General features: G+C 38.8%; 1 protein-coding gene across 1 annotated transcript; it reads left to right on the forward strand.

Moving 5' to 3' along the window:
* Nucleotides 1–493: 493 nt before the first annotated feature.
* Nucleotides 494–22,822, forward strand: LOC110988391 (fibrinogen-like protein A). Its single transcript, XM_022251841.2, has 5 exons — nt 494–848; nt 5,617–5,862; nt 9,220–9,371; nt 15,396–15,702; nt 21,826–22,822. The coding sequence occupies exons 1-5, from the start codon at nt 803–805 to the stop codon at nt 22,101–22,103; spliced, it is 1,029 nt and encodes a 342-aa protein (XP_022107533.2). The 5' UTR covers nt 494–802; the 3' UTR covers nt 22,104–22,822.
* The last annotated feature ends 1,840 nt before the right edge of the window (nt 22,823–24,662 follow it).

The following is a 24,662-nucleotide window of genomic DNA, read 5'->3' on the forward strand; positions in this document are numbered from 1 at the left end:
ATTTTACCTGTTCGGGGGGGGGGGGTTAATCCCTGTCAGTGCCCCTGAATCTGCATAATGAGCCCACCTTAATTAAACCAATGGTCCAAGATTCAATCCCATACTGCTGTCCCACATCCTTTTTAATTTGAGGCATCTGTTTTTAACTTGATGCTGCAGAGTGGTCATGTTGTTGCTCTTTCACGAAATGTGTTTCTCAGCTTGGATTAGCTTTGTTGAAGCTAACTCGGCCTCATGTCAGCTGGAAAGGGGCAGGACTTATTACAACCTGTTCCAACCTGCTGCCCTTTGGAGAGTACGTTCACTTTAGACATGATAAACGTCAGGCCATTAACTGGTTGTATACAGTTGAATGATACGTCGTAATGCAGGGAGCTTTCACCCGTATTTTGCCGCTTGTGCGCCATGCAACCAAAAAAAGAAATTGATGAAATATTCATGAATGTCAGATTGGCCACATCTCGAACGAAACGATGAAATGATGCTCTTCAGGCAGCATTGGTTCCGGGGAGTTCATAATGACGCGTAATGATGCATTGTCAAATGAAATTTTGCTGCGCAGTCGAAAGTAGTCCAGCACCGGCTCAATGATATAATTTCATGAGGCTCAGACGCCTGGTTTCAATGCGGACCCAGCCACACCCGGACTCGGACGCACTAGCAACAGCTTCAGCGACTTTCTCTCAATCATTCGATATCTCTGATTGAGTGAACTCCACGCGGAAGAAACGATTTCTTCACTGCTGTTGGAGACTCCCAGTCCACACCATCACTGTCAGTGCACCACAGTCACTCGGCCAAGATGGTTCAGCGTTTGTCTTGGGCTCCCCTAGCAGCAGTTGTCTTGAGTAAGTCAAAACATTTTCTTGTTTGTTGTTGACATTTGATGGGTACAGCCTACGGGCAAGGGCTTCAGCTGTTGAGTTGTAAAAATGATTATACTGACCTGCTCACTCGTTTGGAAATTAATTGTGAAAGATGGCAGTTCCAGATTGTAATGTAAATTGGGAGTAACTTGAAAAAAAGGACACCTGTTTGATTTTTCTTGAAAGGAAACGTTATCAACAAAACTCTTTTCGTGACTATACGATGGGCATTAAAACATTGAGCCTTTCGCTATGAATTTCGCTCAATTTTTGCGCGTTTCGACATCGGCACTCCAAAAGGAGCTATATGCCTCGTTGTATACTGTTTCCTGAAGTTACTGTATATCGACAAGCTCGAATGAACTAATTTGTGAATGATGGCAGTTTTATATCAAAAGATAAATTCGGAGTTACTGGAAACATGAAACATGCTTGTTTTTTTCTTATTATGAACGTTATTACCATTTTTCATTACTGCGCTGGTACGCATTTTGACGATGACACCCCGAAATTGTAGTAGCTGTCGTGATTCTTCAACTATAAAAAGACAAATTCTGGACAACATGATGTCGGCGGAGAGTTTGGAGATATAGTTTCTCTTATTACAATGTGGAATTAGAAACAATTTGCGCATCTTTGTTATGGAATATGACTAACAAATTATTATATCATTAAGAAGATGTAAATGACTTTTATAAAAAAAGTTTACATTGTGAATTTATAAACAAACTTTATATAATTGCCAAAGGAATATAATGAGGTATAAATTAGAATTTATGCTTACATGTATTTGCATACTTCTGATTTACAGTGGCTAATAACTTTTTAATTTCTTTGTTTGTTCCACTTACTCCTTAGAGGATAAGTGTGAGAGCTGGTTTTTTATATTATTTAAATACATCTACATGTTATTCATTAGCTGATCTAGGAGACGCACTTTACCCATCCCCCACTGTTCAGTTATGACAGGGGATGCATTTTCTATTTCCTGATTCCGTTTTTCAACTCAGTATTTAAAGTTTGCCCAGAGATGACAAAAACATGCCCCGTTTTACTTGTTCTATTTTGACCTGTTTTTATTTGTTTATTTAAAAAACGTGGAGTTTTGAATTGCATATGCTAATAATTTCTAAATCAATCTCGTGCAATCCACGGTGAAGGTATAAAAACCTTAAACGCGGCTCTAGAGTGTCAGGCTATTTTCTGTCAAAATGTTATAAACCAAAGCATGCACCGGACTATAATTTAGAACAGAACCATTGCGATTACAAATTGCTGCATTCACTCTGACGGTATGAAAACAGAATATTTCACAGTATCAGTCAAGTCTTTGCTGAAAATAGTGTTTTATGTTCCATTAACGGTACTAAAAATGTTAATCAAACTTCAGTGCTGACATCAGCAAAACATCTTGTTAGCAAGTCGTTAGAGCACAGACGACCATGCTGATAAGGTTAAGTGGTGAATAAATTGATACACTAGTTAACCAAATACCGGTACCCGACAGAGTATGGTAGAACATTATCAGGAATATGGCTTGAGGTTTCACTCTCTCTTTTCGAAGTTGAGAATGGCTCAAAATATCCTGAGACGGTTTCGGTGTTGTAATTATTGTGATGCTGCATCTTGAATTTGTTTCTAATGCCTAAAATGTCAAATGCAATGTTCTCTCATTTCATTGCTGTGTAATAAAAAAAACCAGTTGCCCACTGCTTGATGACAATGACCAGGAATACACAAACTTGAATTACTTATTTATTACATTATTTATATACATTATATTGTAATTCTGCCATGTTGTCACACTGTATTGCATTAGAGATTTTTGCATGTATTTAATTTATATCAAATGCATGTACAATGTATTAGGAGAAAATCTTCTTTTTTTTAAATCGAAATTGGGGCTGAGTGGGCCCGGGTCAAGAAAATTTAGAAAAAAAGTCGAAATTTAAAAAACAATGAAAATTTTGAGTGGCCCTTATAAGAGGGTTGGACTTTTTGATTCTATCAAGGCAAATCAAAATAAATAAATAAAAACGCACGTTTTGTAAAACTTCGAAGTAGCAAACATATCTGTGGACTAAGCCAGATAAACATTAAAACGCGTGTCACTCTCAAAAGACCTAGGCAAAGAGGACGACAAACCTGAAACATTACAATTAAAACTAATGGCAAAATAAGCAACACTTTTAGAAATTACATTATTTGGAAATCTTACAGAAATTAGAGTCGCATAAAATGCATAGATATTACAACAGTACATATATTACATTTGGAACTTTGTAGCATTTGCAAAAACACCGGATTTGGCGATAAGAATAAATGTGTTTTTGAAAAATAGCAAGTGCAGCCTTATTTACAATGGGGACCAAGTAAGTTACAACTTTCTAATTTCACAAATCTCTAACATTGTCCTAATAAGATTTATTACGTAATATCTCCAATGATTTAGTAGCAGAATAGAAAAATAGTAGAATGGTAGCAAGTTAAGCACCTATATATACGACACTGCGGCACTGACTGGAGTCATTTGACTTTACGGCTTATGGTGGAAATGACAAAAGCAACTGTATCAGTAATGGAATTTTGAAAGTATCTTCGGTATAGAGCCTGAAAGTAAACGGTCACGCAGCAAACTTTCGGAACCGTCACGCGGTCCTTCTATGGGAATTTTACATTGGGCCGTCCTATCATCTCGTTCGATAATTTTTGGAAGAATGATTCCAACTGACACCACCCCATGAATCACTCATGTTGGAATTTTACCTTTGCTTCCTCAAGTAATATTTAGGAAAGGCACCTGGAGATGGGTAAAAACAAATGTCATTGACGACCTTTCACGTCCGGCGATGTCGTACCTAGGTCTCCTTGTTTATGCACGTTTGTTTTCACTCCCCGACGCGCTTAGGTGAAAACGAGATTGCACAACGTTGCTGCAGTCAATGGGTTCAAGATTTCGTTGAGTTGACATCACGCAGTTGTTGTCAGCAAAGGTTAGATATAATATCAGAATCTTTCGTAAAAGTAATTTATTGCTTTCAGTTTATTACTTTTTTATAGTTTTTTAAGAAGTAACTGAACGAGAAAATATTACAAATTGTAAAATCTTTGCACCTTAGTTTTCCTCTCCAATTATGGATTCCGAAGGCGCGCCATTAGCGGTCAACATCCGGGCTCTATTGCCGATACATGGGATTATGTCATGGCTCTATTTTCTACCAAGTAATTCAATTCAGAAGCTTCTGAGACTAAATGCTGTATAAGGTCTAAGGGCGTTGACGTTAAAATAACCAGATATTAGATAACACTTTTCTATTTGTAATTACCATTCAATGGAATTGACACGAGATAACATGAAATGGGTATAGAAATGGATTTAGTTTAATTACAATTTTTAATATTGAAGACGGACATCAATGCTGATTTCCAAACGTACAGCCATGTTTTCGGGTTTACACTTACAACCAGTTTAAAAATGTCAAATGGTAAGAAGTTTAAAAATGCCAAATGACAAAACTTCAAGCAGTCGTGTTTCATGACTTGAAACGGGCGTGGTGTTCACATCTTGGGATCTATCAGAAATTAAGTTCAGCAATAATTTTTGTCGTCTGATCTTTGCTCCTGGGTTTGACGAAGTGTAAAAACAAATCAGGTGCGCCTTAATTTATGAATATTCATAATAAGCAATGCCTTATACGGACAACCACTCTTATGTATTAGTACATGCTTATGTAAAAACAACACCCGCTTCTTCTCTCTGTGGTGCGAAGTGTAAAAATGATATCTAAATCTAGCAGCGGGGACAATTTTGCACGGGTGACGTATGTTTCGCGCGCTGTGTGGATGTACATGTACGTGTACATGATGCAAAACAAGTATAGGTGCCATCCCCTGTTTCAATTTTCATGGCTGAAAACATCACTCACCCACCCTTTCCCCTACCCCGTCTCCCCAATTTTCGGCACAAATTTACACCGTCTGACCAGGTAGGCAATGCACTTGACATAGGCTTGTGGTTTCACAGTTCCGATCAAGTGTAAAACACAAGCAGGGACTTGTTGAATCTACGTCCTGCTTAAAATCTGGATGACCATTGTTAGAGAAAACAAAGGACATCCATCACCTGGGAAGAGGATAAACCAGGAAGCAGGAGTAGAGAATCAACATTTCCTGTGGAGCAAGCAGGAAACAATCCGAGAAATTACTAAAGCAAAGCTCAAAGGAGAAATATGGAATAGAATGTAAGAAAACTTAAATAGGGAAACCTACAAATGAAAGCATGGTCGCAGTCCTACATGCTAGGGGCTATAACCCCAGACCTCATTTGGGTTCGGGGCGACATAAAAATGGATCACCCTACACAAAAATACATTTCAAACTATCTAGTTCACTGCGTGCGACTCTCCAGTAGCCATCAAAAGCTGGCCTGCACCGATGAGGTTGATGTTCGGAGACGAGTATACCAAAACTTCTTTTGGTCAGACGGTTTCCGACCTGGACGATTATCGAAAAGCCCTGTTAGTTTTTACCTGTTTTGAAATTCACCACTGAAATATTTCAAAGCTGCTCTCCTGAATTTATTGAATTATTTATTTAATTATCTAAATTAATTATTAATTTAATTATCTATCGTTGGTACTCATGAGAACCAAGTTATGGAGTGGAAAACAATGTGTTCGCAAGGTGTATATTGTGTCGGCAACAAGCTCTCACGAATACCTCTTTCTTTCTCTTGTTTTTCATTTAAAAGCCATCGCTGGGCTTCATGAGGTTTCAGCCAAGGTTTGCTACTTAAGTCAGGAGCCGGACCCATCTCACAACTGGAGGCTTCGCTGGTTGATCCAAGGAACACAGGAAAACTGCATATGCACCAGCATCCGAGTTGGGGGTGTGAACCTCAGATTCCAACAGCAGCAATCCTACAAACCGTACCTCACAGATAACCCACTGTTTACCACGGACGTCGAGAAAATACGCGACTACTTTGGATGCAATTGTAAGCGATGATTTATTTCTCAGTAATCATGCTTTTTGTCGTCGCAACCTGAAAACGACTGCGGAACCTTATTTATTTTACGAAATGGTGGGCGCGTTGAAGTACTTTGCTTTTGTACGTAAGGAATTAACACCAGTGACAAAAAATCTAACAGATAACAAATGACAGTCCCATTTCTCCTCGTCTTTTTTGTTTAATAAGCAAAGTTATACAGTGGTCGAGCTGAATTTAATTATTCTGATTAAATATTTTTTACTGGAATAAAAACAGAGATGCCCCCTTTTTTGTCATAATTCGTTCACATCTCACTCTTTAAAATGTAAGTTAACTTTTTTTATCAATTCACCTGACATTGGCTTAAACTCAACAATATCAGAAACCTATTCAGGATAACACATGAAATATTTGGACAAAAGGTATCCGTTACTGCCTAAAATATAATCTCTTACGGTCAGCAGATCTGTGTTACTAGTCTTTAATATTAATTTTTTTACAGAGCAAAAGATACATATTAATTAATTTTAATGAAACTGTGTTGAAGTGGCAACAACGCAGCTTGTTTTCATTCAAAGACCAGCATCTACTTTGTCCAAAGGGAGTATCTTGAACGAGCATTGTTTGCACGTGAAGATATAGATTTGCATCCTGGCAAAACAATGTATCTTGGATGTGGTTGGTTTCGCGCTGTCAAGGTTCTTCTAAGGAAGGTGTTCAAAACAAATGAAAACGATGTCATTTATATCCGATCTTTTCTGCTAAATGCTCCGTAAATAAAGCCAAGAGCAAAACTACACAAGAAATGTGTAACACGTAGATACAGGGGTTTGCTTGAGCAATGACGATACTAAATCGTTTGCAACATGATGAAAAACATTGTTCTACCAAAAGAAGTCACAGGATGCACCTCAAAAACTAGTCCTGAGATAACAGACTAACTCGAAAAAGACACTTAACTATGTACAATTTTCTAACCGTGCTGATTGGAAGCCTCAAATCACCACAGTCTCTCCTATTTCAAAACAGCGTGGAACAAGTTTTTGTAGTAACACAAAGCCCCTCAAATGATTCTTGACTGAGGTCAATTTTTGGTTGGACGAAAATGAACACAGCGAAATCAAGTAGTAAAGATACACGTCTGTTCGTGAAATCGAAAATCCACGTTTACCTACATCCTGGTCCTTTTCCCAATGCATTTGTTTCCATATGGAAGGGGCACCTATGGCTAAGTGCATCCAGCGGTGAATGGAACAATGAAAGTCTGAGTTGATCTGCTTTTTTACCTTTCAAGTCAATAGGTCTATGTTTTGTACTTATGCGAGGGTAGTCAGGGTTTTTTTTCGTGAAAGCACACAATGCAGTTATCAAGATTTTTGCCCCTGAAAACTTCAATGTAATTTTCTCATTTATATGATGTTTTGCTTGAGCAAAAAAGTCAAGTAGGATGTTGTAGAGCAAAAAAAGTGCAAAATATCGAAATGTAATAACAAATGTCATTGTCCAAGTGTTTTGCGTTTCGTGAAAACGGTGACGACTAACACAGATTTTGGCTGCACGGCATTAATGCGTCTGATAATAGGGACTTTTTTGTTGTTTTTCTATACACCTGGTCAAACACATGTATGTTTAAGAGGGAAATTATTAACTGCGCATGTCCTGTTTTAGGGTCATTTGCATGCGTAATGAGGGCCATGGGAATTCATGCCATTGCAAACAGCAAATGCAAACAGCTGCTTCATTTCATGAAATTTACGTCTTATTTTCACTTTGGAAAAAGAATTCCTGCCCGAAATATTTTCATGGTAGGAGAAGGCCTTTTCCTGACGTGTTTTGCGAAAATAAAATGGAGAAGAGTACCAACGTGGTCAAACTAGGGATTTTTGTGAAAGAAAGGTGTGAAGGTTATAGATTTGTTGACAGTTTTGCGGTAGAGTTTTTCTCTTTCCCACCGGATGCGTTTGCATATCGATCTAACTCAGTACCGATTCCGTTCGTTCCGCATAATCTTACGGAATTGTCAGCCTAAGAATTCAGTGACTCCGGAACAAAAAACGAACACAAAATTAAAGTAAGTTAACATTAAGTTTATTATTGAAACCGAAGTCTATCCGTCAATATAAAACTGCCAAGAAAATGTTGACATTCACGGTACATATTCCCAGTTTTACATGTACTATGCACGCATGAACCGCACGAACATGTACATGTACACCGGCTTCGTCGAAAATTTCCATTTACCTGAACATGCACACGTTCGCCGCGGCACGCGTGTAACAGGCCGGAGTGTAGGCCTACTTTGCAAGATATGTGGCTGGATCGGTTTTGTGCATGTAAAACACGTATAGATTACGCTGTGCAGAGGTATCAAATATGATTCATGAAAGACGAACAAAAAATCTAGTTACATCGAAATGGTAGTATTGACTGTGTAGTTGGGATTCTGGCCTGTCGTATGCAGTGTCTCGCTGTTCTGGAAAAACTTATAAAGTTGATAAATTTAGTGGAAAAAGACCAAATGATCGATTAAAAATTGACTAAATTTATCATCTTAGCAACCACTTTGAGGCTAAAGTTCATATTTAGGTAGCATTTCTTTTCGTGATCCTGCAGTGTTTTATTCGGTTTAAGCCTTCTAGAGAACATACAAAGAGTTTCAATGTGATCGTTTGTTAACATTGTGCAAACAAACTCTTTAAAACGAGAAGGCTCAACAGAGGATTGACAAGTTGCTATGGACATTTTCGTATGGTTCACGAGGGTCAGGACAAGTAACGGCCGCGCACGGTCGAAGTCGTTAATTTCCACACGTGTGGGGGTTAAACACACGTGAACAGTGACCGTTTAGCATGCGACACGCACGTAGCCGAGTAACGGAATTATCACTTCGGGTTCCGCAACCGGTTTATCCATAAGTGAGTTTAACATTCAAATGATCCACATAATTGTACCTCTTGTTTAGGGAGGAATAATGAAGTGTACCATTGAAGATACTCTATCTAATACCAAGTGACATGGAACAAAAGCAATTGTACGATATGTTCAACGTCGTCGTGTGCTGAAGAGGTGGTGTGGATTCGTCACGAGTCATATCATTATAACGACATTGTGACGTGTGATAATGAATTATAACTGCAAACAAGGTGTCATGTCTTACCGACGTTGAGCAGAAGCAGCCCCTCATCGGTTGAACAGCCCCAGGTTGGTGGGGAGTGTCCGATCGAGCGCCATCTTGCCGGTATGCCTGACTGCGAGACAAAATCGTAATGCAGTTTCCACCAAAGGAGCTTATGTTGCTGCATGGAGCGAATTATGCCCTCTCTTGGCCTGTTGCGTTTCACACCAATTCATTTCTCCCTGTAGATCCTGCTGACTGCGAGGAGTGGCTGGATGCAGGATACAATACCAACGACGTGTATACCATCTACCCAATGCAGTATCAAAATGGCTTGCAGGTCTACTGTAATATGAAGAAGAATGAGTCACGTTGGATGGGCCTCCAGGGAGGTTGGATTGTAAGTGTCTTTTTGTATAACTTACTCTTTCACTAATATCTTTTAACTTTATCAGTCCCAAACAAATTGGAACATTGCGATTGAATTGCTAGAACTGTTTAAGCACTCTGTAATGTGACGAGAGAAGGGCACATAGAACTAAAAAGTGATATTGACAACAAAATACAGAACTTGTTGGCAGACCCCGCTTATTTCAAGAAAGGCATGAAAGTTAATTATTGGCCATATTATGGTCAACAATTAACTTTGATGAAAGTTGAAATATTTTGTTTCATTTTCAGGACTGATCACAATAATGATCAAGCACTGTCAGACTGTGCTATCTCCAATTCAAAACAAGTGTTAATTTCTACTGAATGACTTGAGCACATGCATGTTAGTTTTGCAGAAGTCTGCTAGTTTGTTATCACGAGTTTGTCGGGGTTAACGGGTCCGTATACAACGTTCGTGTCTATGTTGCGGGCATTGAGACGTTCGTAGTCGTCGGTTTAAGATGTACATTTGGTATAATTTAGGTAATTGTAATTTTTCTCAGGCTTAATGTCACGCTAATTAAACGTGCGTTATCTTTGCAAAGGTTTTCTGGTAACTGTAGTGCTTGTGGAGTCGCGGTTATTTCTACTTCCTCGTTGTGTTTGATCACCGAGTTTTTCTGCTTCTTCGTCCAAGTCTGATTCTGGCTCGAGATCGTTTGGTTTTCTTGGTCTCATCTTTTTGTGACAACCATAGCCGCTATTGTCGTCATGTATAAATACTAAATATGATTCACCGGTTAAATCGAACAGTTGATGCAACAAAAACAATCGTTACATTGGTCACAATTGGTACAGAGTTTACATTCGGTTCAGTTGTCACAGCGCTTGCAGGTATCGGAATTATTGCAACCGGTACATTCTTTACAATTGACACAGCTTTCACAATCGCGATAATTTACGCAGTTGTTGCATTGGTCACAATCGTCGCATTGGTCGCAATATTTACAATCAACGCAAGTGATGCAGTTTGTGCAATAGTTGGTGCTTTCACACCGATGCAAGTTTCGCAGTTAGAACAATCATGAGATCTTTCACAATTAGTGCATTGCTTACAATTGGTAGAATATGAACAACTTTTACTATTTTCACAATGTTCACAGTTGGTGCAATCTCGACATTCGGTGCAAGACTCACAGTCTTTGCTATCTATGCAATTGGTACATCGGTCGATATGAATAGAGTTTAAACAATGATTGGAATCACAAGCATTTATCACTTTCAGAGACTCGTTTTTTTGGTTTTTTTTTTTTGGGGGGGGCAAAAGTAGCAATTGACGTTGTGTTTGTTGTTTGGCATATCTGTTTTTATTATAGGTTTTTAAAATTCTATTTCATTTTTTCTTGAAGCTTCAGGGGAGAGTAAGGTTTTTTCATTTTTTCCGAGAAGTGGGGGAAATCCCGGAAGTAGGGGAAGTCACGGGGGAGAGGTCCGGAAGTAGGGGAAGTCCCCGAGAAAGGGGGTCGATGAGGTATAGGAGGGTAGGGCTGCTCTGGAACTGTCTATCACATTCTCCTCGCCCAGGGACAAATACTACAATGTGATGTAAGAATAATGGAGACAGCGTGGATCCAGACTTGTCTTGAATATTCAGCTAATTCCAATAAATCGGAAACTGTACGTTTCTAAAGTTCGTTGCCGACCCCTGCTAAAATCCCCAAGTTGTGCGTTCAGTAATACGGTTTCTAAACGGGGCTTAATTTCTTGAGTATTTATTTAATCCTTTCAGGCGTAAGGTAAACCTAATTTTGATTAATGTATTCAGCCCCATTTAAGTACTGTTATAAACAGAAATGATGAGATTGAAAAGCAATAAGAATGTTATTCCCTGGAAGCAATGAACGGGATTAAAATAGAAACACCTTTACAATACATTCCTAGATAGGAGACACATTTGCACTCTACCTCCGTTTTATCATGCCATAACGCCCAGCCATATAGGGGATCGGGAGAGTGGCTTAGCACTTGAACTTGACATTAACTCTCCAGTGAAGTACTTCTTTTGGCTTTGGCCGTGGTGAATAGTTTCTGATCGGTTACAACATCTCTCGACAGACCTTTCAATATGCATATCTTTCTATACTCTCAAATCTCCCAGGCAGAAACATCATGATTTGATTTGTTGTTTTCTGTGACAATCTGTTTTCAAGTGCATGGTTCCATTGAGTTTAGAGTTCACATAACACCTCTGCTCAGATATCAGACACGGTTGTTCACTGTCACGGTCTTGATACCAAAGCATCGATCAATACAGCGGAGTTCCTGAACAGATAAACCCTCCATTATTTATTTGCTAAACAAAGCCACAATATTCACATCGGCATGTGTAAAGATTTTCATAATAAAGTTATTTCATACTAAAAGTACCTCAACAAATCAATTTTAATTGCAAAAAAACTCAAATGTTCACATCAGTGACAAGGTAAATTTAAAACGTCAACGGTTGCTTCCCAAAAAAATTAAGGTTGAGATTTGTAGACATTATTAGGCTGTCATCTACAAAGTGTGTTCCCCTGCATACTTTTCCACAAAATAATTCCTCTCTTAAAAACATGGGTCGGGCTAGACGTCCTCTGGAACACCGTCGACCTTTACACCTTTTTAATACCTCGCAACGCTAATGTTGGTAAATGTTAGAAGCATTCAGATGATGTGCCCGCTGCAGCTTAAAATAGAATTTTTTTACATGTACACTTAATTAAGCCCTCTGTAAGATCAGTTTTTATCTGTCTTGGATATCAAGCGTATTTCCGTCTTTTAACGTTGTGTAAGTTTCCGATGGCTAATCTTTTGTTATGTCTGTATGTTTCTATTCTTAATTATACTAATAGAATAAGGTCAGTCAAATTACACTGGTGTGGCTGCGTCCTGCTTTCACCGTTAAAAGGCAAACAAGATGTGTTATGTCAAAACGTCCAACTACATTACTACTACTCAAAATGTCCAACTTCATTAGCCTCAATACATTGTTCCTATCTTTATATCGCTGAGTGTACGTAGAACGGCCCACCCAGCAGACTTTACTCCCATCAAGCTCGAATAGTCTGGAATAACTGGAATATTCCCAAAAGAAGGCATGAGTTGGTATCTGCTTCCAATTTGTCGAAGGCGATTTTTACACTTCACTGGGCCACTTCCCGCTCGAAGTTGGTCTTTTTATTTGAGCATTATCAGTCTGAAAACTGTCCAAATCCAGAAATTACGATGTAATGGAAAAAAAATATTACTTCTTACTTCCACTTTACTTTGTTGCCACTTCGCGCGGCATCCCGCTAGTAGTATAGAAGTCAAAACCCATGGGCTTCGAGCTGGACCAAGAGAGGGCGCAGTTTCTTAGCAACGGAGGCTCAGAATTCGCTCGTCGCCAAGCGCCCGAACAGTGCCATTGACGAACCAAAAAATTAAATAACGCTTCGCTAACAAGAAATGGTAACCTTGGTGTCACAGGTAGTGCAAAATGTAGCCAATCACAGTGCAGGGCTATCAGCCCTTCCCAGTGCCCAATTTGAGTGCTGGAACACTCTTGAAAGGCCGGAACTGAACTTTGCTGGTTCACGAACGACCAGGAAATGCACGCGTCACAGTCGCACCGCTACCAACAAATTGAACACTCCTAACCAACGTAGCTTTCTTCAACCGATGTGGGGGTGCTTATGTTCGAGGCAGATGTGGTGTTTCAACTTTGAACTTGTTCCTATGGCCATTTTAAGTGCAAAGCCAGACAAGTGTGTAGGCCCGTGCACATTAAGCACGTCAAAGGACAAATTACACATTTTAAATTAACTGACCTGTTTCGGAAAAATCGGTGCTGCGCGAGAGCAGGAAGTCTTAGTAAGAAAAGAAATAAAAAAAATATCATATTTAGAAATCGAAAGGCTTGTTAAATGTGATCAATGTCCTGCTGCGATATCAAGGACACTGTCAAACTCGGCAGGATTCCGCCTCCAAATCTTTTAAGGTTGACGCAAGTCGTTCAAAACTTAGCACTCTTCCAACGAATAGGCCTATGTTTATTTAAATTAAGAGAGCTATTTCTTCGATCACATAATAGTTGAACTGGGAAAGATTCAAATCAAAATACTGGCAAACATTTACATTTTGTTCTCATTTTTTCTGGTCTAAAGTGGACTTTCAAATGAAAGAAAAGCAGAGTAATCTGTGACGGAATGAATAAAATGTTTCAAACTTTTACATTTCATCTGAGTGGTCCCATGAATTATAGATTGAGTAGGAAAAACTTAAAAGCAGCTGTTATTTACCCCCAAACCCAACAGCGATATGCTCTGTTTTCGGATAACTAAATTTAAGACAGCCTTACACATATCCTTACAGTAATCAAGAGGAATAAATATTATCATTGTGGAGCACAGGATTATTCTAAAATTATCAGACGATAAAGTTAACCAGTGAACAGCAGCTGATAAAGTCTCTTGCATTAGAAAGAAAAACAAATCTCCATCTCTGAGGGAAGAGAATCCTCAGTCCTTCATCCTTGGTCAGCCTGGGTTCACTGGCTTTTTGCAAGAGACTCGTTATTTGTTGCGTGAGTTCTTACATAAGGGTTTGAAATTCTCTGTCTTTAGGGTAGTTTCTTCGAAGAACCACTGCTGCCCCGCTTTGAATTTCCGCAACCAAGTAATTTTTTAATTCATTCATCCCCAGCCTCCATATGACATCGTTTATATCAGTTGAATTTCTCATAATGTGGCAGCAGTCTGAAGGGATGGGTGGAAGACTAGCGTTTAGAAGTCGATGACAATTGTTCTGTATTTTTTTTAACTTGTCTTGTCTTCTCGACATGTAACTCTCGATGTTTTTGTTATTGCTGTTTGTTATACTTCTTTATAATGATGTGTAATAGACCTCTCATTTTTTAGTATTTAATTGTCTGGTGTATCTAATTGTGTTTTGTCAATGTAATTTTACTGGATTTTTAAATGTCCAGCGCATTTGAACAAATTATAATGATATCGGCTCTTTATAAAATGAATGAATTATCAACACTGTTATTATGTCTCAGTGAAAAAAAATACAACAATAATAGTGTTTAAGGTTTAGGAACATTGTATCGGTTCGGACGTTGTAAACCAGTAAATCGAGCATTAAAAGGTGCAATTAACACCATTTGAAGTTGCCATGTCATACATGAATTGCACAGTTAAAGTTAAACACGAATGGATGTTGACACACTGTACTATTCAATATCTACAACTAAAACAGACCAACCAAAATTCGTAATGTTCACGAAAGTAGTACTGAAAGTAGTGCAAAGGGAAAAGAGACACTTGTTTGAACAAAATTGACGGATCTGCACGACTTTGCAAGAGTGTTGATAAAATGATTTCTTTCCCTGTAGGCCTAAGTTCCAAGGAAGCAGCAGGAATTGGTCAAAAGCACATTTCAGGAATGCAATGAGGTGACGGTATAGCTGGTACAGGCATGTATCCAGTTTAAAACTCATTACCTCCGCTCTGAGACAAAAACGAGGAAAGGAGAACTGGGGAATTTATTTTTTTTAATGTGAACCAACATTCCCAAACCAGGTTGAACTTGGTATTTTCTGATGTTGGACGATTCCTCTTCTTCAGCTTATTTTTTACTCTTTAAAGTGATTCACGTTAAATTGAAATTCTCTCTGCAGTAAGTTCTTACGGGTAGTGATAGCTTTAAAACCCCCATGGAAATATGAACAGTGGAAGTTCCACTAGTTTATGGTTATGAAGTTACCTAATTCAGCCTGGTTGGGGATATATAGTTGGTCACAAATAACTCAAGTAAGTGCACCAATAGCACTTTAAACGATCACAGCATGTATAATGCTTCATCGTCATGCCCATTTGTCCGCAAAAATGCGACATTAGGAAAATCTCCTGCCTGACCCACCACCCTGGAACAATTTCTGGATCCGCTCTGTGGTATCTACGTTACAGAACCGCCTAAGAGTTTTACTGCAATCAACACAATAGAGCTGGGATTCTGCCTGTCGTTGCAGGTGTTTCAGAGACGCCAGGACGGGTCGGTGAATTTCACCCGTAGCTGGGCCGAGTACCGCGATGGATTCGGTAATCTGACAGGGGAGTTCTGGCTGGGTAACGAGTATCTTCGTCAGCTCACCGGGGAAGGCAGATGGGAGCTGCTGGTGGAGCTGCTTGTACGTAAGGCGGGCGAGTCATTGGTGAGATACCTGATGTGGTACCAGACATTCAACATCACTGGTGAAAAATACGCCCTGCACGTTGGAGATTATGATACGACCCTACGCCTACTCCTATGTGATGTTGCAAGGTGCCTATCGGCTGGTACGTAAGCTTATAAGCTAATCATCTTCAGTTTGGTGTTGAAATTTAAATACACTTGGAGTGGAGTTTCGGAGATATATTATCGTAGAATTCTGAGTTTCGTAGATACATTTATCATCGAATTCATTATTTCCAAGAATTATGCATTTTGAGATAAATATTGTCATTGAAACCGTGCCAGTTCTTGGCAACTATTCCATTCTGTTGCTGGTCCACAAGCACCTCCATTTCATTTGTATTTATATAAGCCTGTAAATGTAGGACGGTAAGACTGATCGAACATATATGGAAATGGATACCAGAGATAAATGCAGTTTTCCGATGCAAGTTATGGACACTGACGCCTAGTGATCGCTTTTATGGATAGTGCAAGTTGAACAATAAGCTGAGTTTGTTCTCGCTCGTTGTGTCTCATACGAGAACACTATCACAAATTATAAATCATACTATCAGATCATGTCCCCGGTCGTTATGGCCCCCTCCAGTGACATAACTACATCGGGGCACGTGCCCCCAGCAGATGCCTGTTCCCCCCCGGTTTCCCCCAAGTTGAAATCTCCGTTGAGTTTGAGTTTATAATGCTACGCAGCTTCAGCTTATTTTCTTGTAGTGCCCCCTTGAAAAAAATGTTTGAACTCCCAGGTGACCCTCGGGAAATTTACTCCTAGTTAGGCCATTGTGCCCACCCCCACGCCCCTGCGGAACTGCCGAACAATACCACAGAATTACAAATCGTGACTACAGCATACCGGTAGCTTGTTCCAAATTGTTATATCCCCAGGGAATTGCATGACCTGCAGCCCAAAAGGCAAACAGGTGTAACTTTCCATGATTTCACGTTATCACTTTAAATCAGATAAACCTGTAAATTCCTGTAACATTTTGCCACGTCCTATCGGAGCAAAAAGTAGCAGCTATCAAACTTGATACTAAATTCCCACTGGTATTGGTTGTGAAATTAAATGAGAAGAAGAAACCTTTTAGGATTAATATTTCAGTCTTGGGCCAAAGGAAACCTCACTTAAGGCCTATAATGCTGGTGTCCAGAGAAAAAATCCAAGAGAATGGTTCGCTTGGATTGTTTGTGAAAAAAATCCCTTTTAAACTGGTCAGCTGGCCAAAATTGCCCAGATCGCTAAACTTAGTCCAAAGAAGCCAGGGTGGAATTCACGTTTCCTGTCACCTCAGACACCATCTCCAGATATACTGCAGTGGCAGTAAATCATATTATAACACATGGGCTTAAGATTATTTAATACGAAAGCCCAATCATGCCAATAAAGTATACATTTTCAGCCTGACACTACTTCGTTTTAAAGAATTAATAATTCAAATCAATCCGAAATAACGACGAATTACTAATTCGAAATAACGAATTACTTGAGCCTCCAGATGATGCTGTTTTGCATTGATTCTCATGTGATTCGAGGCGTACGTCTTCATACGTTAAATGTCCACCCCTAAAAAAAATTCCCATGATAAAAACCCTTTTTTTTTAAAATACTCACAACTCTCTTAGGTGTCCAGGCTGGATAATAAAATGATGTTTGACGTGTCGTCTTTCATTTCTCTTTTTTTATTCGTCATGACGAATTAGGCTGAAAATGTATACTTCATTGGCACGATTGGGCTTTCGTAGTTTAAACAGAGTGTATATTACGTATAATCTTTCAACCAAGGTTAGATTTAAACAATGACCTTTCCTTTCAAAATTCACATGTTCATGCCAATATGCAATCAAACTAAAGCTACCACTCTAGAAAAGAATTACAGAATCAAAATGTTTCAAATTATTTGAATATTTCCAGGGTGCCACTCTAAAAATCACATGTACACAGTGTAAGGTTAAAGCTTATTGTCAGTATTCAAGTTTTGAAATTTTATTTTATTTCCCGAGTAAGTTTTTTTTTCAGTTGTAAGTCTTCACACAATAATGTAAAACTCGTCTAAAACATTGCACTCATATCACGCTCCAGTTCAGGAAGTTTTGATCAAAATGCTTTAAGTAACATATTAGTGAAGAAGTAGCCAATCTTTATGTTTATTTTTTATGCCAAAAAAGTCTTTCGTCTCTGGTTATCGTGCGCCTCAATCTCTTTTTTTTTTCTCTCTCTCTCTCTGCAGTGCAGTATTGCAACAGTGCCCTCTATCGCTGCACTGACTTAACATTTTGCCAACAGCTCGAACTTTTACTCAGGGCGATAGACCCCGACGAAATTGATGTTAAACAATAATAGCATGCTATGGACACGAAGTTGTTTGTTGTCAGCTTACAATCATAATCAAGCTGGTTTAGTCTCATGAATCGACAACATGTGTCTGCAGTTGTCTGTTCAATCCAACCCTGTCTGACCAGAGAAAAAAACTTTTTATGGTCTTAGGTTTCGATTTTAAGAACATTATGGTGCATTCCACGCTGCGCTCTGCCACAAGACAGACTTCAAAAGATCGATAGGCTCCAACGTGATCTCTGTGTATGGAAATAGGATAAGACCTTTCCTAGCCACATACAAAGCTACATGAGCATGGAAATAATGAAATCATCTGTTCCGTCTGCCCCAAAGCTTTGATTTAAATCAAATAAATTGTCCCCAGAAGCAGGGAAAGTGTATTTTGAAGGTAGGCTGGGACCTCCCGTTGCCCTGAGACCAGGGGATCCTGTGGATTCAAGAAAAAAGAAAAGGCCCTGTATATACACCCTATAGGTTGCAGTACATGTTATAAAAGAAAATTCCACGGTTTGTAAATACAAATGGAAGTCTGCAAGGGGTGGGGGCGACCGCCATAGAGAACACAATTATAATATTTTATTTAAATCCACTCAAATTTCCCTCTCAAAAAGTGCCAGTTTTAAGGGGACTGATTTGGGTGACCAATTATTTCTCCAATTTAAGGGATGTCTGATTTGCTCCTCCACTTTCTCACTTTGTTTGTTGTCTCCTCGGCTCTGTTTTCGTCATTTCCTTACAGACAATTAAAGAACCTATGGTGAGATTCTCCAAGTATCATGATTCAAATCCAAAAGGGTTAAAACTCTCTCAATTCGAATGAAAATTGAGTGTTATGTCGTCCTTGCAATAAGATCAAAATTTCACTCTATTTTCCTTTGAAAGGGGTTCATCTTGAAACTAATTCAATATAAATTCAGAGTGATTTTCGTTCTAAAGCGTGTCGTGCCTAGTTTCACTCTCGATTGAGTGGTTGCATATGAACACACTCAAGGATTTTGTACGTGTACACGTACATTATGTTCAGTGTTGAAATTATTTTTCATCAGCTACAATTGCAAAACGCATTCGTATACTACCTGCCCCCAGCTTTTAATTTGAATAAAGATCATTACGCTCTAGTTAAAAAAAAATCGGAACTGATTAATACCGATTACTTCTCTGGACCGATGATTTGAGTGATGGTGTCATATCATACGATGGCCCATGACAAATGCTATACTTGGAAATTATGTTTAATTTAAAAAAGCATTATGGAGCTTCCCCTTTCCCTGTTACCAATGTGAAAACATCTTCCTACAAGTTGGGTTCCTACACAGAATGAGTTTACATTGGGTAGAAATGGGGTAAGGTTGGGGTTGGGTTTGATGGAATGGGCGATTAATAGGTTTACAGTATAGTTTAAGGATGGATGTAGCGTTCTGGTACGAGCTCTATGGTTTGTGGTACATAGTTTAAACAATTCGCAAATGTATTCGTGAGGAACAGTCCAGCACACGCAATTAATCATTGGATTACTAAAAGAAATCCGTAGGACTGTAATGAGAATTGAGAACATGTAATGAGAATATTTGTGATGTGGATAGTCGCACTTCTGCAGAGCCTTACATCAAAAAGGCGTATTTGTGGCTTTTAAAAATTTGTTCTCCCTTTTTAAGAGCTTTTGAATACGTTTGGTTCTTGGGAAGTAGGCCTACATAAAATTCTTCACAATCCGATTATTTTTTTTTCTCACCACAGAAAAGGTGGTTGGGGAAGATTCAACAGCCCATCCCCTGGTCGAAAAGTGGGGATGTATGACCCCATTCCCCGGGATTTACTCTGATACCTCTAGAGGAATAATAAAAATGGCGAAGGTGGATGCTCAGATCATTACATTAAGTTGTTAATTAGCCTTAATGTTGATACATGTCCTTTCATCGTTTCTGTTCTCATTGAATGACAAAAATGAAGTGTGTCCGTCAACGATCTCAGTCCCACATGATGCAAAAGCAAATAGCGGGACAAATTTGATGTCGAAAGAGCATTTGCGCCAAAATTCTCACTTGCTGGACATAACGTCCTGAGCGTCTGAACGAGTGTTATAGGGCAACAGAAATTCCACTTTTAATCCGTTCCAGCTTGAATCGAACTTACAGCTACAACTGTGGAATGGATTTATTGAGATTAACGTGTGTAGTGGATATACTTGGTTATATGAAAACGCTTCCAAATGCTATTTGACAGTGTTTGGGAGCACGTCCCAGACTGTCCCTGAAATTGAAGGATTTCCACTTGTTAGAGACAAACTCATCCTTCCAAATGATAAATTGTTTCCCGGACAGTTGGATGGGACTTCTTGTTGCCGCACCACGAGACTTGGGGATATTGTAGATTCAACGGAACAAAAAGTTTAGTCTGCAGTTTAAACATGTTATAAAAGGAAAGTTCTACTGTTTACTTGTGGAATTACAATTGAGACTTTGCTAAGAGGAGTTTGGGGTTAAAAGACCCCCATTAAAGCAAAGCTGTTTCTTGTAGACCTTCCTCTTAAAAATTTGGGGGAATGATTAAGTACTTGAATTAAGGAATTTGTATGTGCTTCCCTGCTGTCCGACTTTGTTTTTTATGTCTTTAATGATATGGGCTCTGTTTTCGACATTTGTTTTCAGGGCTGGTATTTTTTGTGGTCCCTCGATTCCTGCAGGAAAAAAAAACCCAAAAAACCTGATGCAAACTGCTCTCTTGCTACATTGACGTAAGATAAAAATTTCAAAAATGGTGGAGGGCCTGACACTTTTAAACTAGCAGAAATATTTTCGTTGTTGAACACGCATAACCAAGGGTTCCATACGTGCCATGTATAGTGAATGCGTTGTTGGAATTATTTTTCATTGACAAGAATCGCAAAAATGCATTCGTGCACTGTCTGCCGCAAGCCTCCTGATTTGAATTAGGAATAGGACGCTCTACTTCAAAATTGAAATTGATTAATATTAATTATTATGGGAGCCGATTTTGAGTGATAAGGATTGGACGGCTCATGAAAAATGGCACCCGTGGCGAAAGCGCGGGTGGAGATCGATTTTTTGATGCATGCAGAGTACGCAAAATCAAGTAACGAAAAATAATTAATTTTATGGCCTTTACATACACGATAAAGTTGGCCAGAATATTCAGGTTAATTGTTCAAGTACATTTAAAGAGAACTTGATGTCACAAAAGCAATCACGCTGAAATTCGTTCCAACTGAAAATGAAGTCAAGTACTTCTCCTTATTTGTTTATTTTCGTCGAAGCGACACAAATGTCATTCTCAATCGAATCGAACCTTTAGCAGGAGTGGGTTTAAAAGGACAAAGAGAAGTTGCAGGCATACTTGAGTTTAATCCTTACAGAGGAATATTTCACCCACAAGTTTAAGATCGCTGCAAGTCCTGGGTACTTCCTGCAAATTTGTTTTTCGTATGCTTGCTCTTCTTTTCTACCTGATGATATGAAGATTTCACTTTTGGACCTAGTTTCTGTTCCTTACAGAGATTTATTAGATTAAAGGATCAAATGCTTTGTTCTTGGAAAAACGTTTTAGCAGATTTACACCCATTGGGAATTTCGTTATGTACAACTTCACATTCTTTGTGGGAGTGAGGGTAAATTTGAGGGCTTTTTACATGTTTTGGGAAGAAAATGACCATTAATAAATCAATCTTCACATAACACTTCTAAGGCGCGGAATATTTTTAGAAAAATAATAATAACAAGAGCATAATTAATTGCAACTGATGTACGTATTCAGAGGTTGTAGTCATGATTTCATTGTAAGGATCTTGTAACAGCCGAATGAAGATATCATTGTGAACGTGTGGTTGTACGTATGCTTATCCAGTTTGCACGTGTCTTCTTCTTGATACATCCAGGTGACTCTCTCACGACCAAGCACAATAACCAAGACTTCTCGACCTATGACCGAGACAACGACGACGATGCTGGCAACAACTGCGCTGAGAAGCACCACGGAGGCTGGTGGTTCAATAAGTGCAAATCCAATGCTTGGAATCCAGACGTGACAAGTAACCTCAATGGTGAACATTCCACAGCTACGGGTGGGTCTGGCAATCGTGCTAATCTAAGATGGAAGAACATACCCCCGGGTGAAACAATATACACAAGTGAAATGAAAATGCGAAAAGGGTAAATGCCTGTTCGATTTCATTTATTCTGTGCAAAAGAATGTTCTCAATATTTCACCCATTATAAGATGGGCTTGGCCATGATGAAACTTTCATGCCGAAGGAGTAAAATCAAAATAATGTCAAGAGTTATCACAATATTATAACACAACGTGTCCACCAAACAATCATTAAGGAGCAAGGCTAATTAACTCGGCAGACCTCGATGTGACTAGGATTCCCACTGGTAGCCTGTGACCCAGATCCACTAGGAAACAATTTTGAGATGACAAAAGTGCCTTTTCACCTATTGAACCTATCTGAGGGCACCAATAATATAATTATAATGATATAATAATAATAATAATAATGTATAATTCTCACTATGAGAATACTAAAGGTAAGATAACTTTCAAGAAGCTTTAAAAGAGCTAGACAAGTGAAAGAAGTAACGAAGCATGTAATGTAAACCATTAGAGTGTAGCAAACGTAGTACATCAAGTTACATGTACAATACTCAGAATGTATTTTTTTTAAAAGTCACAATCAGCAAAGAGCGGTTAATATTGTGTACAATGAGACGTTTTGGAGATGTGTTGAGCTCAAAGTACAATTGGCGATGAATGTAATAAGAGAGAGTATAGGGAAGTCACAATTCCTCGAACCGCAGAAGTTGCCTCATATTGAGTAGAAGGAATGAGAACGTGTAATAAACGTTATAGTTCGTCTAATTTTAAAACAATGATGTGCTGGATTGATCTCTGTTTTCTTGTTTCTTTTGTCTTTCTTTGACGGAAAACCTACCAATCTGAGTGGTTCGCTACAGCTAAACACGTTGTAATTAAATTTTCCAACCCCGTATTCCATGTTGGGTAACAGACGACGTAGTGGTTGGCTTTTTTTTGGGGGGGGGTGATTTCCTTTATCCAATTTCGCTTTGTGGTGATACTTTCTGGGTAAAACGTTCCCCACGCATTCTTTCACACACACAAGGTCACCTCTAAGTTGCAAGATATTTGCACCATCTGGCCAAATCTGGTTGTGCCATTGTGACCCTAATAAGTGTCCGATTTTATGCCTCATTTGCTGCGCTTTTATAGATGAACACTTGAAATATTTTGCAAGATGGACCAATTATGTAACTGGCAACATTGAGGGATGTTTTTCGCTCATCTGTGGGACCTTGCTTAATTAGCAGTTAATCAATATTTGCAACGAAGGTGCAAAGGCGCAGTAGATATAAAAGTGCATGACGCCAGCATATCCAGTACTGGGATGGGAATAGCCATCACTAGCCTCAGATGTCTATGAAACGCCTTTTCCACTGATCACTGACGTCCATAGCTGTACACAACTACTCCAAACACCTCCAGCGACAGAAAATCATCTTGCAAAGCTGACTGAGTATTTCGTTTGGAGTGCTCTAGTACAAGTGGCCTTGAGTAAGTCGAAAATTTCTTGCCTCTTTACAATTATTGTTCTGATCTATTGCTCTCTTTTCAGGTGATCCGAAATGTCCCCTAAACAGCAACTGATTGGAGATAATGATTGAGAGACCACGTAGGCCTATATATAGGCAACAAGGATGTTGAACTTTCAAGGTCTGAAAGTGAATTTGACTGCAAACTTAGATTACTTAAAAGCCTTGCTGCAAAAGCTGCCAAAATAAGAAATAATACGGTGTTTCAGATGAAGGATCTTCGTTATCTTACCCTTTCGGGGGCCGGTCAACGATTGAAAAACAGGGAGTGGTATTTATATGCCCACTTTGACACAGGCCGATTAAGATCAGTGTCACAGTCTATGGGAACTTTAACGAGGAGATCACTTCACACAAAATTTTTATATTTACACCATATACATCTAAATTTATTCAAAACAATAATTATGCACAACTTGAAATTGCAGGGGAAATATCTGAAAATGTCCCTCAATGCAGAACTTGGCCCATGACCATAGAACGGCAAATTCATCAATCGTACTAGATTTATCTTACAATTAAATTTCCTGCCCAATTCTTATTTTACACGGTCAAATTCCTCTATACGAATTATTCAATATTTGCAATGCTCAACCATCAATTCACGTTAAAAAACTGTCAGTTTCTTGTACAACCTTTCTTCATATGAACAGTTCTAGAATCCTTATTTTGCCGGTCAATTCTCAAGGCTCAATGCTAAAACGTCCAACCACACAATCCGTCCGCACTGTGGAGGACATATATATAGTAAATTAGCCAGAGTTACTTCAAACTGCAATTCCGTACTTAATATCTAGACAAGTCAAATAAGTCGAACAATTTATAAGTTTATAACCAAAATATCACAATACCACAAGTAGTTCACCACAAGGGTGACATTTATACAGCAAAGAATCAGTACATTTCCCACGACGTGTGACTTTTAAACAGGTGCAACAAACCAAATAAATCAATTATCTCGAACTTTCAATCCTCTTCACAAGATAAGGCCAAATACAGAGGGAATCAAAAAAATTAATCAGAATATTATACAACAATAAGAAATTATTTATGAAGGGGAGATTTGCAGTGGTGCTCGTCACAGCTACGGTAGTTCCACACCCAT

The sequence above is a fragment of the Acanthaster planci genome, linkage group LG06 (assembly GCF_054643075.1).
Source record: "Acanthaster planci isolate LZ-2023a linkage group LG06, COTS_SCS, whole genome shotgun sequence".
Lineage (NCBI taxonomy): Eukaryota > Metazoa > Echinodermata > Asteroidea > Valvatida > Acanthasteridae > Acanthaster > Acanthaster planci.